This window comes from Cnephaeus nilssonii (assembly GCF_951640355.1).
Source record: "Cnephaeus nilssonii genome assembly, chromosome: 8".
Taxonomy (NCBI): Eukaryota; Metazoa; Chordata; class Mammalia; order Chiroptera; family Vespertilionidae; genus Cnephaeus; species Cnephaeus nilssonii.
In genome coordinates, this window is record NC_137079.1 from 17644761 (window position 1) to 17661578 (window position 16818).

The following is a 16818-nucleotide window of genomic DNA, read 5'->3' on the forward strand; positions in this document are numbered from 1 at the left end:
GGAATAAGGACACATATGTAATACCTTAATCAATAAAGAAATTTAAAAAAATAAAAATAAAATCACAGGTTGAGCATCGACCTATGAATCAGAAGGGCGTGGTTTGATTCCTGGTCAGGGCACAGGCCAGGGGTTGTGGGCTCGATCTCTAGTAGGGGATGTGGAGGAGGCAACCGATCGATGATGCTCTCTCCCTCCCCTCCCTCTCTCAAATCAATAAAAATATATTTTAAAAATCTGCAACTAGTTGAACATCATAACCCAACAAAGCTTCCTCTGCTCAACACACTATGACACACCTGAAAGATCCACACATTAGTAACATTTAAAGGTGGGCAAATTGTATCTCATAGTTGCCTAAAAGCATCCCTTGACCTTTCTCCATATAACTTCAAAGTATTCTCATTGACAACTGAAGAGTAAGTTAATAAGTAAATTAATAAACTATAAGGAGCTTTTTAAAAAAATATATTTTATTGATTTTTTTACAGAGAGGAAGGAAGAGGGATAGAGTTAGAAACATCGATCAGCTGCCTCCTGCACACCTCCCACTGGGGATGTGCCTGCAACCAAGATACATGCCCTTGACCGGAATCAAACCTGGGACCCTTCAGTCCGCAGGCCGACGCTCTATCCACTGCGCCAATCTGGTTACGGCATATAAGGAGCTTTTTTGTTGCTACCTTTAAGTTCTTGGTTTTATAAGATCTTCAAAAAGACTACACAAGAGACAGTTGAAAACTTTCCAAGAATCAATTAACAGATCACCTTTCACATGTATTTTTTCCTCTCTCAAAAGAGGCCCTACCCTCATTCAAAAAAAGGGGTAAAACTTTCACTGCCACCCAAATTTATAATGCATTGCCTGGAGGTGTAATAAACTCTAGGGCCTCAAGAAAAGCACAAGTCAAAAAAATATTTGGGGGAAGCTTTTATAGATAACTGAAGTGTCACACACTACCCACTATATAGCTTCTTGTCCTTTTCAGTGTTATGTATTTTTCCAACAGTTCAAAATGGGATATTCTGGCCCCTAACAGGGCTTTCTAAATTCTGATACATTATAGTTCATGGGCAATTGAGAGCAGTTTCATTTAAAGAACTCTGTCTCTTCTATCTCCACACATTCCACCTCCATGCTGTACTATCCAAGAACGCATCACTCTTTGGGAGAATGTAATAAGAGCAAAGGGACCACTGGTAAGAAACATCTAATAAAACTCGATTGTTTCAGGTACTTAAATATAAGTCATTTTCCTCAGCAATTCCCAAAATTCACTCCTTGAATATTTATTAGCTTGAAGAAAAAGCACATTTAAAGAGCTATAACAGTATCAAGTAAGGAGGCTGATTTTTTTTTTTTACATATAACAGAAGTATTTTCCAGGACTACCAAACTGTTCAAATTATCTCCATAAAACCCACAGACAAAAACTGCATACAAATTATTTTAGATTAAGTGTGAATTATTCATTGTGAAAGTTTAAAACCTATTTTGTCAAATTCTATCATGAAATTTTTATTCTAATTAGATGTAATTCTCATTACATCTTTTAACCAGTTTAATATTCCTACCTCCTATTACAAAAGTCATAGCCTGCTCTAAGACCAATTCTTTTTTTCTAACATTTTCATTAATTTTTTTTTTTTTTTAGAGAGGAAAGGGAGAGAAACATTGATGAGAGAGAAACATGGATTGGCTGCCTCCTATACGCCCCTTACTGGGGATCGAGCCCACAAGCCAGGCATGTGTCCTGACTGGAATCAAAACAGTGACTTCCTGGTGCATGGGATGATGCCCAATCAACTAAGACACAACAGTCAGGGCCCAATTAATTTTTAACAATAGGTATCCTTTTCCATTAAATATCCCAAAATAAAGTTATTAATGTAGTTATTTCTGAATAAAAGTTATTCCCTTTTATTTATATCTAAAAGCTGAATATCAGAGATTAGAAGATAAAGGCACACACATTTAGAAAAGCAATAACACACCTTTTTCCATATCCCTTACTTCATAAGTATTTTATTATGTAATTTACTAGAGGCCCGGTGCAAGAAATTCATGCACGGGGGTGAGGGGTGTGTCCCTCAGCCCAGCCTGCACCCTCTCCAACCTGGGACCCCTCAAGGGATGTCTGCCCGGCGGGATCGGGCCTAAATGGGCAGTCAGACATCCCTTCTCACAATCCAGGACTGCTGGCTCCCAACTGCTCGCCTGCCTGCCTGCCTGATTGCCCCTAACCACTTCTGCCTGCCAGCCTGATAACCCCCTAACCACTCCCTGCCACCTGATCGACGCCTAACTCCTCCCCTGCCGGCCCGATTGCCCCTAACTGCCCTCCCCTGCCGGCATGGTCACCCCTAACTGCCCTCCCTTGCAGGCTTGATCACCCCCAACTGCCCTCCCTTGCAGGCCTGGTCCCTCCCAACTGCCCTACCCTGCTGACCTGATCGCCCACAACTGCCTTCCCCTGCTGGCCATCTTGTGGCGGCCATCTTGTGTCCACATGGGGGCAGCCATCTTGTGTATTGGAATGATGGTCAATTTGCATATTACCTCTTTATTATATAGGACTAGAGGCCCGGTGCACGAAATTCGTGCACGGAGGGGGGTTGTCCCTCAGCCCAGCCTGTACCCTCTCCAATATGGGACCCCTTGAGGGATATCCGATTGCCCGTTTAGGCCCGATCCCATCGGACATCCCTCTCATAATCCAGGACTGCTGGCTCCCAACTGCTTGCCTGCCTGCCTTCCTGATTGCCCCTAACCGCTTCTGCCTGCCAGCCTGATCACCCCCTAAACCACTCTGCTGCCAGCCTGTTTGCCCCCAACTTCCCTCCTCTGCCGGCCTGGTCACCCCTAACTGCCCTCTCCTGCAGGGTTGATCACCTCCAACTGCCCTCCCTTGCAGGCTTGGTCCCTCTCAACTGCCCTCCCTTGCAGGCCGGGTGCCTCCCAACTGCCCTCTCCTGCTGGCCATCTTGTGGTGGCCATCTTGTGTCCACATGGGGGCAGCTATATTGTGTGTTGCAGTGATGATCAATCTGTATATTACTCTTTATTACATAGGATAGAGGCCTGGTACAGGGGTGAGGGCCAGCTGGTTTGCCCTGAAGGGCATCCCGGATCAGGTGGGGTTTCCCTTGGGGTGTGGGGCGACCTGAGCGAGGGGCCTGTGGTGGTTTGCAGGCTGGCCACGCCCTCTGGCGACCCAAGCGGAGGCCCTAGTATCTGGAATTTATTTTCCTTCTACAATTGAAACTTTGTAGCCTGGAGCGGAGCCAAGCCTGAGGCTCCCTCCGAGGTCAGCCAGCAGCCATTTGTGTTGGGGTTATAATTGAAACTTTGTTGCCTTAAGCGGGTGAGCTCGGCCAGGGTGTGCGAAAAGTTTTGCTTCCCCTGTTGCCAGCGGCAACCCTGGCCTGCACTCTCAAGCTCCATTCTGCCGCCATTTGTTTGAATTTGTTTACCTTCTATAATTGAAACTTTGTAGCTTGAGTGGAGGCTTAGGCCTGGCTAGGGCAGGCGGAAAGGTTGGCTTCCTCTGTTACCTAGGAAACCTTGCTCTCTGTGGCTGTAGCCATCTTGGTTCGGGTTAATTTGCATACTCACTCTGATTGGATGATGGGCGTGGCTTGTGGGTGTGTTGGAGGTATGGTCAATTTGCATATTTGTCTATTATTAGAGAGGATTATTACATAGGATAATGATTCAGTGTAACATGATAAGCAGCCTATTTGTTCTTTAATTATAAAAATTGATATAATTCTATTTAATCTATATAATTTTCATCTCAATTACCTTAGTAGTATCTTTTAGTATGCATTGTATAATTTATTTCTCAGTAGTTTTTATATTCTTTAAAATGTGTATTGCCCAGCCAGTGTGTCTCAGTGGTTGAGCATCAACCTATGAACCAGGAAGTCACGATTCGATTCCCAGGCTGGGCACATACCTGCATTGTAGGCTCGGTCCCCAGGAGGGAGCCGGCAGGAGGCAGCCGATCAATGATTCTATCTCATCATTGATGTTTCTATCTCTCTCTCCCCCTCTCCCTTCCACTCTGAAATCAATTAAAACATATTTAAAATGTGTATTAACCTATTTATTTGAACTTAAAAGTAGAAGATATTTTATGATATAGCTGGTTGGTTTGACAATGGAGACTAGCTTCGTTAATCGAGAGATACTTTCCATAAATCAAATAAGCTAAGCCTTCAGCCTGAGGGTTTTGACAAAAATGTATTTATATACATAAGATAAAAGCATTTTATGAAAAACTACATTGGTAAAGGTGTACTGAAATTAATATTTTTATTTTCTCAACCACTTCTGATTGTAACAGATTAAAGAGTGTCTACAGGAGAACAGGGGGAAATGATATAATGAGACACTTGCTAAGTCCTGGTAAAGTCTTTTTGATATACTTCTAGAAACTAAAAAAGTCAATGGTTAAGGACCAGGTAACAAATCCTTTGGCAAGTTAGGCAGTTCACATCATTTTGCTTTCAACAAAACTGAAAGAGGGCCTAATAGAACTGTCAACTGATGGATGCTTGATGATAAATCACTAAGTGATTTTTGGCATATAACTTGCAAGATTTTGCTATCATAAAACTCCCATTAGAATATATATTTATATAACCATTTATTTCTCAGCACTTAAACCTACAAAATCTAAAAATAAGAGCAGAAATTGCTGCCAAATCCTGTTTCATTCTATCAATAATTAATATATATATCTCTCTCTCTCCCTCTCTCTCTCCAGATATAAGAATCACTGGTGGAAGAAAAAAGACAGCACCATGCATTTTATTAAAACAAAAATTTTTGTTGTTAATCCCTCTGAAAGGGAGGGATGGAGGAATGGAGTAAGAGACAGAGACAGTGATTGATTACCTCCCACAAGCACCCTGACTGGGGCTGGGGATCGAACCTGCAACCGAGGTTAAGTGCCCTTGACCAGGAATCAAACACGCAACCCTTCGGTGTGTGGGGCGACACGCTAACCACTGAGAACACTGACCAGGGCACATTTCATTGAAAAAAAAATGAATTTCTATTGAACTAGAAGCCCGGTGCACGAAATTCGTGCACGGTGGGGGGTTGTCCCTCAGCCCAGCCTGTACCCTCTCCAATCTGGGACTCCTAGAGGGATGTCCAACTGCCCGTTTAGGCCCGATCCTGGTGGATAGGGCCTAAACGGGCAGTTGGACATCCCTCTCACAATCCAGGACTGCTGGCTCCCAACTGCTTGCCTGCCTGCCTTCCTGATTGCCCCTAACCGCTTCTGCCTGCCAGCCTGATCACCCCCTAACTACTCCGCTGCCAGCCTGGTTGATGCTTAACTGCTCCCCTGCCAGCCTGTTTGCCCCCAACTTCCCTCCTCTGCCAGCCTGGTCACCTCTAACTGCCCTCTCCTGCAGGGTTGATCACCTCCAACTGCCCTCCCTTGCAAGCCTGGTCCCCCTCAACTGCTTCTCCCTTGCAGGCCTGGTCCCTCACAACTGCCCTCCCTTGCAGGCCGGGTGCCTCCCAACTGCCCTCTCCTGCTGGCCATCTTGTAGTGGCCATCTTGTGTTCACATGGGGGCAGGATCTTTGACCACATGGGGGCAGCTATATTGTGTGTTGCAGTGATGCTCAATCTGTATATTACTCTTTTATTAGATAGGATAATTATTACAAAGTAAATTTTAATCAAAATTTTCATATAAGGCATTCTAATCAACTGTGTGCTAATAATTATGATGATACCTCAAACCAAGGTATTTTTAATACCTAGAGCATTACAGTCGAAAGGAAAACATTTGTAATCCTATCTTAATAAGGAGGAAATATGCAAATTGACCATCACACCGTAACAAGCTGGCTGCGCCCATAGCAGAGGCGGGGATCCCGTAACAAAAGATGGCTGCGCACACAGTGGAGGCCGAGTTCCCATAATGAGCCTTAATGAGCAATCAGCAAGGACCTGAGGCTGCGTGGCGCTGGACCAGGGCAGGGGACCTGAGGCTGCGCCCCATGCCTGGTGGGGCTTGACAGGGGATCTCAGGCAGTGCCCCCTGCCCAGCAGGGCTTGACGGGGGCCTCAAGCAGTGTACACCAGCGCCGGGCCGAGGGATCTGAGGCTGCGCCCCCCACCCAGCAGGGCTTGACAGGGGTGGGGCCGGCTGGGTCTGGATCTAGCCCAATGGGGGTGGGGCCGGCCAGGTCTGGGTCTCACACGATTTCGAGGCGCACGTGGGTGGGTGGGAACTTGACTCTAGTTCCCGTGGTGCACCCCAGACTCTGTCAGGAAGAAAATTTTCATATACACTTTACTAATTTTCTTTCATCACTGACACTTCTAATTATAGAGAAAGGGCAAACAGCAATATTAAAATATTTCCTCTAATTAATCCCCTTCTAATGTGCACAAATTTCGTGCACCGGGTCACTAGTCTATATATATATATATATAAAACCCTAACATGCAAATAGACCGAATGGCGGAACAACCGAACACCCAGTCGCTACGATGTGCACTGACCACTAGGGGGTGTGCATGGAACATGGCAGGCGTCGGTAGCAGGCAGCAGAGCACAGAACATGGCAGGCATCGGCCACAGTGGGATGGTGGAGCAGGTAAGCAGGGGTGCCAGACCAAGGCGGGGGCGCCGGTTGCTGTCATTGGGGCGAGCCTCTGGTGGTTACTGAAAATTCTTTGCTCCCTCACACCACGGTCCTGCCCAGCACTTGCACCTGCTGCTGGTGCCGGCCCCACTCGCACCCGCTGCCAGCGCCAGAGCCGCCACTCGCACCCGCTGCTGGTGCCTGGCGCCAGCTCTGATCGCTCGGTGCCGTCAGCGTGTGCGAGTGGCAGCTGCCAGCCCCAATCACCCCTGAGGGCTTCTCCACCTCCCCCTGCTCCTGAGGGGCAATCTGGGAAGCAGCTGCCACTCACACCTGCTGATGGCGCTGGCCCTGCTTGCACCACTGCTGGTGCCAGCCCCAATCACTCCACATGATCAGCAGGTGCGAGCGGGGCCGGTGCCGTCAGCACATGGGAGCAGCAGGAGCGAGGCTGCTGGTAGACAGGGGACCAGGGGCCACAGCAGGAGGGGGCGCAGAGGATGGGCCAAAACCTGCCCCTGTGCCCACCGCAGCCTCACGGCCCACAGTTCAAGGTGTACAAATTCGTGCACTGTGCCCCTAGTTCATATATATATACACACACACACACACACACACACACACACCCATACATACACACACATACATACACACACACACACATATATATATATACACATACCATATTTTCTGGTGTATAAGACGACTTTTTAACCCAGGAAAATCTTTATGCCCAGTCGTCTTATATGCCGAAAAATACGGTGTGTGTGTGTGTGTGTGTGTGTGTGTATGTATATATATATATATATATATATATATATATATATATATATATATATAGTGTGTGTGTGTATAAAATGTGTACATATATGTAAATAATTGTGGCAAAGAAGTTTGACAGATATTCAATAGAAGATTTTCAAGCATAAAAATACATAACATTAGCATATAGTATAAAGGGAGTAACAGGATGGACAAATAAGTTCAAGGGGAAAATAAATTTCCAACCACTGAGTTTTGTTTTAATTTTTTTAATGTTTTTATTGATTTGAGAGAGAGAGAAGCATCAACCAGCTGCCTCCTGCGCGCCCCCTAATGGCAATTGAGCCCTAAACTTGGGCATGTACCCTGACTGGGAATTGAGCTGGTGAGCTCTGGTGCCTGGAACAATGCTCAACCAACTGAGCCACACTCATCAGGGCTTCGTTTTTTATTTTTAAAGTAATGACGATGACATTTAGATTTTGTTAAATATAAAAAAGAGTGCTTTATTTCATTAAAATATTATAATATGCCAGAAATTCTATCCTTTGCCATTTTTGCTGAAAAACTGTAGTTATCAATTTAAATATGTGCAAAGGGATACACAACTTTTCAAAATTGTTTCAGGGGGGCCCTGTGAGGCCCTCCACCGTGTGTGGCCTGTGAAATCATGTGGTCTGGCCCTGCCAAGGCATTAGGGGTGAGTTAATTAAATGTTTGACACATAGCAGGCTAATTTTTAAGTTGATAATTTTGTATGGCCCCCGAATGATGTTGGATGATATAAATATCCAAATGGGCCCTAACCGGTTTGGCTCAGTGGCTAGACTCTAGCCGCTAGAGCATCAGCCTGTGGACTCAAAGGTCCCAGGTTTGATTCCAGTCAAGGGCATGTACCTTAGTTGCGGGCATCTACCCAGTAGGGGGTGTGCAGGAGGCAGCTGATCAATGTTTCTCTCTCTTCGAAGTTTCTAACTCTCTATCCCTCTCCCTTCCTCTCTGTAAAAAATCAATAAAATACATTTAAAATAAATAAATAAATAAATAAATAAATATCCAAAATTGTTTCAGGGAACAGGAGTAAAATTTTGAACACTGTCCTAGATAAACAAAATTACAGTAAGGGTCATCTATGTAAGTGAAGACTATTAGCAAAAGAGCAAAAACATGACATTTAAATGTCAGTCTCCCTCAAAAGACGGACAGCTACAAGGACAAACATTTTTTCCTGGGTATTCCCCAATTTTAGTGCTGCAAACAGTATATAGTGGGTTTTAAGAATTGTTTATCAGGTGGGGTAATGGATGGATGAAATTAATGGTGAATACATAAGTGTCAAAGTATAGTATTTGATAATGGGAAATTATAAACCACATTTCTACTAGAAATTAAATGGACATAGGCAGACACTAAGACTCTTAAATTATGCAAGTCTCAGCATAAAATCTTGATTTTTATGTTTTAAATGATAGCTGAAATTTGAAATAATTATAAATACAGAACTTTGACTCTTTTCAAGAAACACAACTACTAACTAAATGGGAATAAGAGTTTGCCAAATGAATGGTGCAAATTTGAAATCAAGTAACCATCCTAGTTATAAATGAAATTTTGCTTTAATAAGTTAGGATTCAAAGTCTTTAGTAAGCCAAAATGTTATAATCATTAAAACTTATTTCAAAAAAATACTAAATCTTCCATCAAACATTAAATTCAAATTATTTGATGAATTAATGTTTTTCTAAGACCCTCAGTAATTCTCTAATTTTCTCCTCCAAGATGTAGAAAAGCCATCACCACCACCTGCCTGAACTATGTAGTTTCTACTTCTCACATCAATGGAAGTAATATTCTCTTCTTAGAGGTTTTGCAAATAGGTATTGACTTATCCTTGAATTAATGTAACTTAAATATACTTAGGTGACTCACTGCAATGTCAATCTTCTATAATAATAAAGGCGTAATATACTAATTAGACCGGACAGCCGAATGACCTTCCAGACGTCCTTCCGGACAAAGCCACGGTGGCGGGGGCTGAGGCACAGGTGGTTGGGGCAATCAGGCAGGCAGGTAAGTGGTTAGTGGCGATCAGACAGGTAGGCAAGTGGTTAGGGGTGATGAGGCAGGGAGGCAGATGGTTGAGGAGCGGTGAGGGAGGCAGGCAGAGTGGTTAGGAGCAATGAGGTAGGCAGGCGAGTGGTTAGGGGCAATCAGGCAGGCAGGCAGACGAGCGGTTAGGAGCCAGCAGTCCTGGATTGTGAGAGGGAAGTCCTACTGGATCGGGCCTAAACCGGCAGTTGGACATACCCCAAGGGGTCCCGGATTGTGAGAGGGTGCAGGCCGGGCTGAGGGACATCCCCCCTCCTGTGCACAAATTTCATGCACCAAGCCTCTAATTAAATATAAAAGGCTTAAAACATTATTTTTACAGTTTTAGAGATATAATAGGCATAAAATAAACTACATATATTAAAATATACAATTTTTTAAAATGTGATACACACACACACACACATATATATATATATATATATATTTACTTGTGAAAATCCCAATCCCCTTCTGCCCAAAGGTTAAATAGGATTTTTGTTATCTGAAAGAAGTACTTACTTTCATATAATTCACTATCTTAGCAAGAACGCCAAACTTATATCCAGAGCTTCCTGAAAGAGCTTTCAAGTTAAATGATCCATTGCTATGATCTGAAAACAAAGTTCAAAAAACATAAGATTTTCATATTAGATGTGATTATGACTTGTAAGCAGCTAAGATGACTTTAATTCAGATAAAGATTTTTCTTGTTTGAGATTTTCTATCAGTGAATTCTATACTATAAAACTTGGTGAAAAGTTAAAATCCTTGAGTGTATAATTAACTACCCATTGTCTCACTAAGGATGGGAACAAAGTATACATAATTCAAAAGCATTAAAATACATTTCTTTTGTAAGTAACTTTATCTCACTCTTTCCTTAATTCTGATTAGATTTCCCCCATAAATAGACTTTTTAAACAAAACACAATACAGATCTCAATCTGATCCCTAGTGCTTTTCTTTTTAAATTTTTTTTAATCCCCACCAGAGGATTTTTTTTTCCAATAGTTTTTAGAGAGAGTGGAAGGGAGAGAAGAATAGAGAGAGAAACATCGATGTGAGAGACACACATAGATTAGTTGTCTCCCCCATGCACCCCAACCAGGGTGGGGATCTGAACCTGTAACTCAGGTACGTGCCGCCGCCTTCTTTTTTTTAATCTTCACCCAAGGATATTTTTTTCATTGATCTTTTAGAGAGTGTAGAAAGGAGGGAGGAGGCGGGAGAGAGAGAAAAACAGTGATGTGAGAGAGACACAACTGGTTGCCTCCCAAACCTGCCCCAACCAGGACTAGGGATTAAACTTGAAACCAAGGTACAAGCCCTTGAACAGAAATCAAACCCAAGACCCTTCGGTTCTCAGGATGACATTCTAACCACTGAGCAACCAGCCACAGCCAGGTAGTTGTCTTCGATCTGAAATATAACCAAGACCCTTCAGTGTGCGGGCCCAACACGCTAACCACACTGGCCATAGTGCTTTTCTAACAAACTTAAAACCATGAGAAGTAAGTGGTTACTTCTGGGGATAAAGAGTTCAATATATCACTTATGACATCAATTTCTGCTTATCAAGTTAAAACAAATGGGCATTAATAGAATAAAAAGAATGATACCATAATTATTTTAAAGTAAACTTGAGAGATAAGTTAGGAATAAGAACTGTAAGTACTGCCACTTCATAAACATGGATGCTTAGAAAGAATGATAGCATGAAACGAGGGGCAATCTGTACAGAGGATTATTTGTTTCAAAACATCTATCATTTTGTTGCATTCTTACAGGCACAAATCTAATGCCACCCTGCAGCACAAATGCATTCCTTTAGTCACAAGCAAGAAACAGTAAAAAAATTCATCATAAATACTAAAAAAAAATACACAAAAAACACACACACATTTCAGAAGTACACTTTCTATTAGCATGGCATCAGGTCAGAAATTATGAAGTTCCCATGTGGCTGATACATAAGAGCAGAGGTTAAATAAAATGGGAGAGTCAATGTCTGGTACCAGCTTGATAATAATAATTTAAGCAAAAGAATGCATTAGAACAACCACAAGTCAAATGTAGCAATTGTCAGAGATCCAAAAAAACAGCTTCTAGATGGCAATACTCCTTTGAGATTAGTGAAAAGGCTTTATTGAATATGCTTTCATGACTCTAAAATGAGACTTCATATGCAATTTTCATTTAAAAATAACTGTTACAATTTTGGTAGTTTACTTGACACATTAAAGTCTACTTTATTATTGTTTCCCAAAATATCAACAGTAAGAATGAGAATGCCATACAAGTGTACTTTCCCACTCATTTTTCCAATTATGAAATACTACCTACCTACATGGTTCATTTTTCAGATGTCCAGGACCCTTATAACAATAGTAGTAATTAAGCTTTATTGAACATTTACTATTTGCCAAGAGCCCTGCTAAATGATTTTTTCATTTAATCCCTCCCCAAAGTCATATTTAGGAGATACTATTGTCTACTTTTAAACAACAACAACAACAAAAACAGAATAGTAAGTGGCAGGATAAATATTCAAATCCAGGGATAAACCCTGTGATTTAATCATTAACTAGCCTTTTATACAGATTATGCCATCAGAAATTGGCTATTTTGTCAGAATATGGAAATTCATAAATGTACATCTAATGTTTTCTTATTTAACTTTAGTAAAGTAATATAAAGTTTATCTGTATAAACAACTAACTGGGAGGACAAAAAAAAATGATGGGTATGTTAACATTAAGCACTAAATAGTCAATCATGATCCATACAGTTTTGTTTACCAGAGGGTCTCCAGCATTTAACTCATTACTAGCCATAGTAAACAATAAATGTTGCCCTAGCCAGTTTGGCTCAGTGGATAGAGCGTTGGCCTTCGGACTAAAGGGTTCCGGGTTCTATTCTGGTCTAGGGCCCATACCTCAGTTGCAGGCTCCTTCCTGGCCTAGGACCTGGTTGGGGCCCATGCAAGAGACAACCAATCGATGTGTTTCTCTCACATCAATATTTCTCTCATCTTTCCCTCTCCGACTCTCTCTAAAAATCAATGGAAAAACATCCTCAGGTGTAAAACAAACAAAATTTGTACTTCTGAAATGTTGTGTTTTTTTAGTATTTTATGGCCCCAGAATGTGATTTACCTATAATTAAAATAAGTCTATACAGCAACCATTTACAGCCTACTATTGTTATAATAGCTACCCCCGTAATTAAAAACCTTGATTCTGTTATGCTTAGACCACAACTTTAAATAATACACCATAAATAAAAACATTCTATTTCAAACACCCAAATGAGAGTTCTTTTGCCATTTAAATTCACAGGCTGCCCTGGCCGTGGCTTGGTTGTTTGGAGCATGGTCTCATACACCAGAAGGTGCCAGGTTCAATTCCTGATCAGGGCACATACTCAGGTTTCAGGTTTGATCCCTGATTAGGGCACATATGGGAGGCAACCCATTGATGTGTCTCTCTCAGATCGATGTTTCTCTCTTTCTCTCCCCCTCCCCCTCTAAAAATCAATTTTTTAAAAAAAGACATATCGTTGGGTGAGGATTAAAAAAAATTGAATAAATTTCACAGACTGCTTTTTTAATGTGAGTGGTATACCTATCCTCTCCCAACTAGTAAAGCCAAAAACCTTATTACTCTCTTTTTTCTCAGAATTTTTCCTCTATCAAACCACCACATGCGAGTAATAAAACACAGTAACGAAAGAAAAAATATATATAATTTATAAAATTGTATGCACACTTCCTGGAGAAAACATAAAGCCGATAACCCTGGGCTGTTTGTGTCCTAAGTTGCTACCTCTCTCGACATTATCTTCTAGCCCCAGCACCGAAATATTCACTGAAGGACCTGAAATACTACAGTTAAACAATGAGGAAACATCAATTTATTGCTAACTTACAAATTCCTACGCAGGAATTTAGCTGAAGGACAAAAAATAAGGCAAGAAAAGGGGTGACAGCTGATATCCCAGACAGCTTTATTCACATTTATGAATGATTTACTCATAAGGGTGGCAGGACTTAATGCAAATGAATGTAGAGGAAACTGTCAGCTGCCCTGTGGTTCAACCAATAGAAGCACAGCTCCATCTTGGCTGTGCACTAGACTGCATTACAAACAGACCGTACCATCGATACCATCGCTTCAACAGCAGCCCTTCAGATAAGAGGTAGGTTTATATGATTTTTTTCATTCAGTAATACATGTCCTTAGGATGCAGTATAAAAATATTTTACCATAAAAATCAAGCAGAAAGCTTTGTTCCTACTAAAAACCAAAATAAGCAATGTATTCATTTCATTGCTTGGCAGGATTTTATTATGGAAACATAAAGACTGGCTGTGCTATTTGAGAGCACCCTCACCATCTGTGCCTTAATGGAAAATTCATGACATTGTCTTTAACCGGATCTATATCCAGACCTCAGAGTAAACCATGAGCATTTGATTTTAAATGGTTGTTTGCTAATTTTATTTTCTCTGAACTATTTCATTTCAGCAGTTTGGTCTGCCTTAAACAAAGGATTTTTCTTAAAGAAAAATCTAGACTAAAAGCGAATCTTGGACTAAAGCTTTCTGATTATATATGTGAAAATCATATTGGCTAGTAAAAAGCAGTTGCTTACAATAAAGTTTGATATATTTTAACAAATATGAGAAAATAGTTCAAATTTGTTTATTTGATTTTGTGAATCTACAAAATATCACAACTGTGATCTTTATATAAAAAATAAAAAGACCATAAAGGTACCATTATGTAGGCTGCATTATACTATAAGCAAAGAAATAATTCTAGAGCTTCAGACTTTTCTAACATTTTAATTTCCTTACATAAGTAAAATCTTAAAGTCCATATTACTGCAATGTTCAAGTCATGCTATTTTTAAATGGAAACCTTTTTGAAATAGCCTTTCATTTTTGCATATGCCACAAAAAGATAACACAGTAACTTCAATGTTAAAGTTATTCTCAAATTGACCCTCACAATAAATAAGGGGTAAGTCTTATTAATTCACTGCATTTAGAAATAAAAATATGTCCTAAGAACTGGTTAAGGTAGGATAGTATAATACCTTTCAAGGTACTAAAATTACTTTCATGGCTCAGATTAACCATTCATGTCTACTAAAAATCAGTAGCAACTGCTGACCAAATTTCTAATTTTATAATATTCAAGCATGAAAACATCATTATTTAGTAGATGCTAGAGTTCAAAGATATTACCTATAAATGATGACCTAAAGATCCAACTTCTGCCCTTTTCTTGGCTGGTAAATCTATTTAAAGAACTTTTTTTTCAGTTTTTATTTGTTTTGTTTCTTAGCTGCATATAGCTAATATAAGTGTCCCTTACAAAGACAAAGGTTGCTATAAGAAGATATTAGATCTCTCCAGGTTTAGCACAATGGGGTTCATTACCTAGAAAACATTCCTGTTTGCCATACAAAGTATAGGTACCCAAAAAGAGTCTCAGATAAAATAAAAACTACTTTGAAAAAAAAAAAAAAAAAAAAGTTAACTTGTAACTCAAATGTCAGGTAAATTGTAAACCAAAACCCCTACCACCTACATTGTTTTAAAACCATAATCAGCCTACATTTCCCTGGTAACACATAACACATCTCTAGTTAGCACAGATGGAGGCACATGGCCTGTCTCAGAGAGTTCCAGGGCTAAGTGCATTGCTCTATTTGTAAAGGCCATTATTATTAATTGATCATATTTCAAAGTGACATGCTTAAAAGGCACTAGAAAATTCAATTCAAGGGCTTTTACCATAAATACAGCAAAAGCATAAATTTATTCTGATTTGGCAATTCAAGATTTCAAAACAGTTCCTAGTCTTAGCCCCATAAATTATTTCACTAGAACCATTTGAAATTGGAGGAAAAATAGGTGAAGGTAATTGTTTCAAAAATAACAAACTAAATAAGTATATGGTATTTACCTTAACACTTCCCCATTCCTGTAATGAAATTTTACTTTATTGTTTTAATATATTTTTACTGATTTCTGAGAGGAAGAGAGAGGGAGAGAGAGACAAACATCAATGATGAAAGAGAATCATTGATCGGCTGCCTCCTGCATGCCCCCGTACTGAGGATTGAGCCCACAACCAGGCAGGTACCCTTGACCAGAATCAAACCTGGGACCCTTTAGTCCACAGGCCAGTGTTCTATCCACTGAGCCAAACTAGCTAGGGCTGTAATAAAATTTTAAAGGGGCTAGAGGAGATGCAAAAAAGTAGACTTTTCTTTGTCTTGTTTTTTTGCCATTTTCTCTTACTTTTCAAAAGGCATGTTTACAGCATTTGCTTGATATAAATTTACATTTTAGTTTCAAAAATATAGTCTCAGGATATAAAAAAAATCCTAATGGCCAATATCTTTTTGCATGTCTAGTTTTGTCCAATCCAAAGTAAATTCATTTTACCCTAAATTTAACACAAAAAATTACTAGAGCTCTACTGTACTTTAGGGGGGGGGGAATAAATCACATGAAATATAAGGCGAAAAATGATTCCGTATTATATGGGTTATAAGGGTTTACTATTTTCAGCTATGCCCAGAAGCTAACTAGAAAGTGAGTGTTTTAAGCTGCTCATCAGTTATCAATGCACTTACATGAGGCACACTGTCATCATTTGTAACATAATCCTGACATGTACATACTCTTTCTTAAAACTGTTTAGATGCTTCTAGCAAAGCTTACAATGCCCTGGGAGATGGCATACACTGCTCTCCACTGTATTATTACAAGCATTATGATAAGCATAACTGTATGAATAAGGTATGCAGTCTAATCAAAATGACAGTGTTTGCCCTAGCTGGTTTGGCTCAATGGAGAGATCGTCAGCCTGTGGACCGAAGGGTCCTGGGTTTGATTCCAGTCAAGGGCACGTACCTCAGTTGCGGGCTCCTCCCCAGCCTGGGCCTTGGTCAGGACTCGAGCAGGAGGCAATCAATCGATGCGTTTCTCTCACATCGATGTTTCTCTCTGTCTTTCCATCTTTCTTCCACTCTCTCTAAAATCAATGGAAAAATATCCTTGGGTAAGGATTAAAAAAAAAAAATGACAGTGTTTGATAATCCTAATTTCTTAAAATCCAGAAATCTCAATAAATATACTAAGTAGATATACAACACAGTAGATTTTTAAAAGTCAAAGGCAAGGAATACTTTTAAAATATATTTATTTGGGTTTTGAATCAGTAATATAGTCAAATGGTTCAAAAACTAAAAGAGTGTCCAGTTGGTGTGGCTCAGTGGTTGAGTAGTATGAACCAAGAACACGGTTCAACTCCCAGTCAAGGCACATGC

The 16818-nt window shown here is 40.5% G+C and overlaps 1 protein-coding gene across 2 annotated transcripts in view; it reads right to left on the reverse strand.

Annotated features, from left to right (window-relative positions):
* Nucleotides 1–16818, reverse strand: part of GTF2E2 (general transcription factor IIE subunit 2) — a 93031-nt gene that overhangs the window by 62897 nt on the left and 13316 nt on the right. For both annotated transcript variants that reach the window (XM_079779282.1, XM_079779281.1), the window contains exon 3: nt 9991–10082. In XM_079779282.1, coding sequence (XP_079635408.1) covers nt 9991–10082 — 92 coding nt within the window. The remainder of the gene's footprint in view (nt 1–9990; nt 10083–16818) is intronic.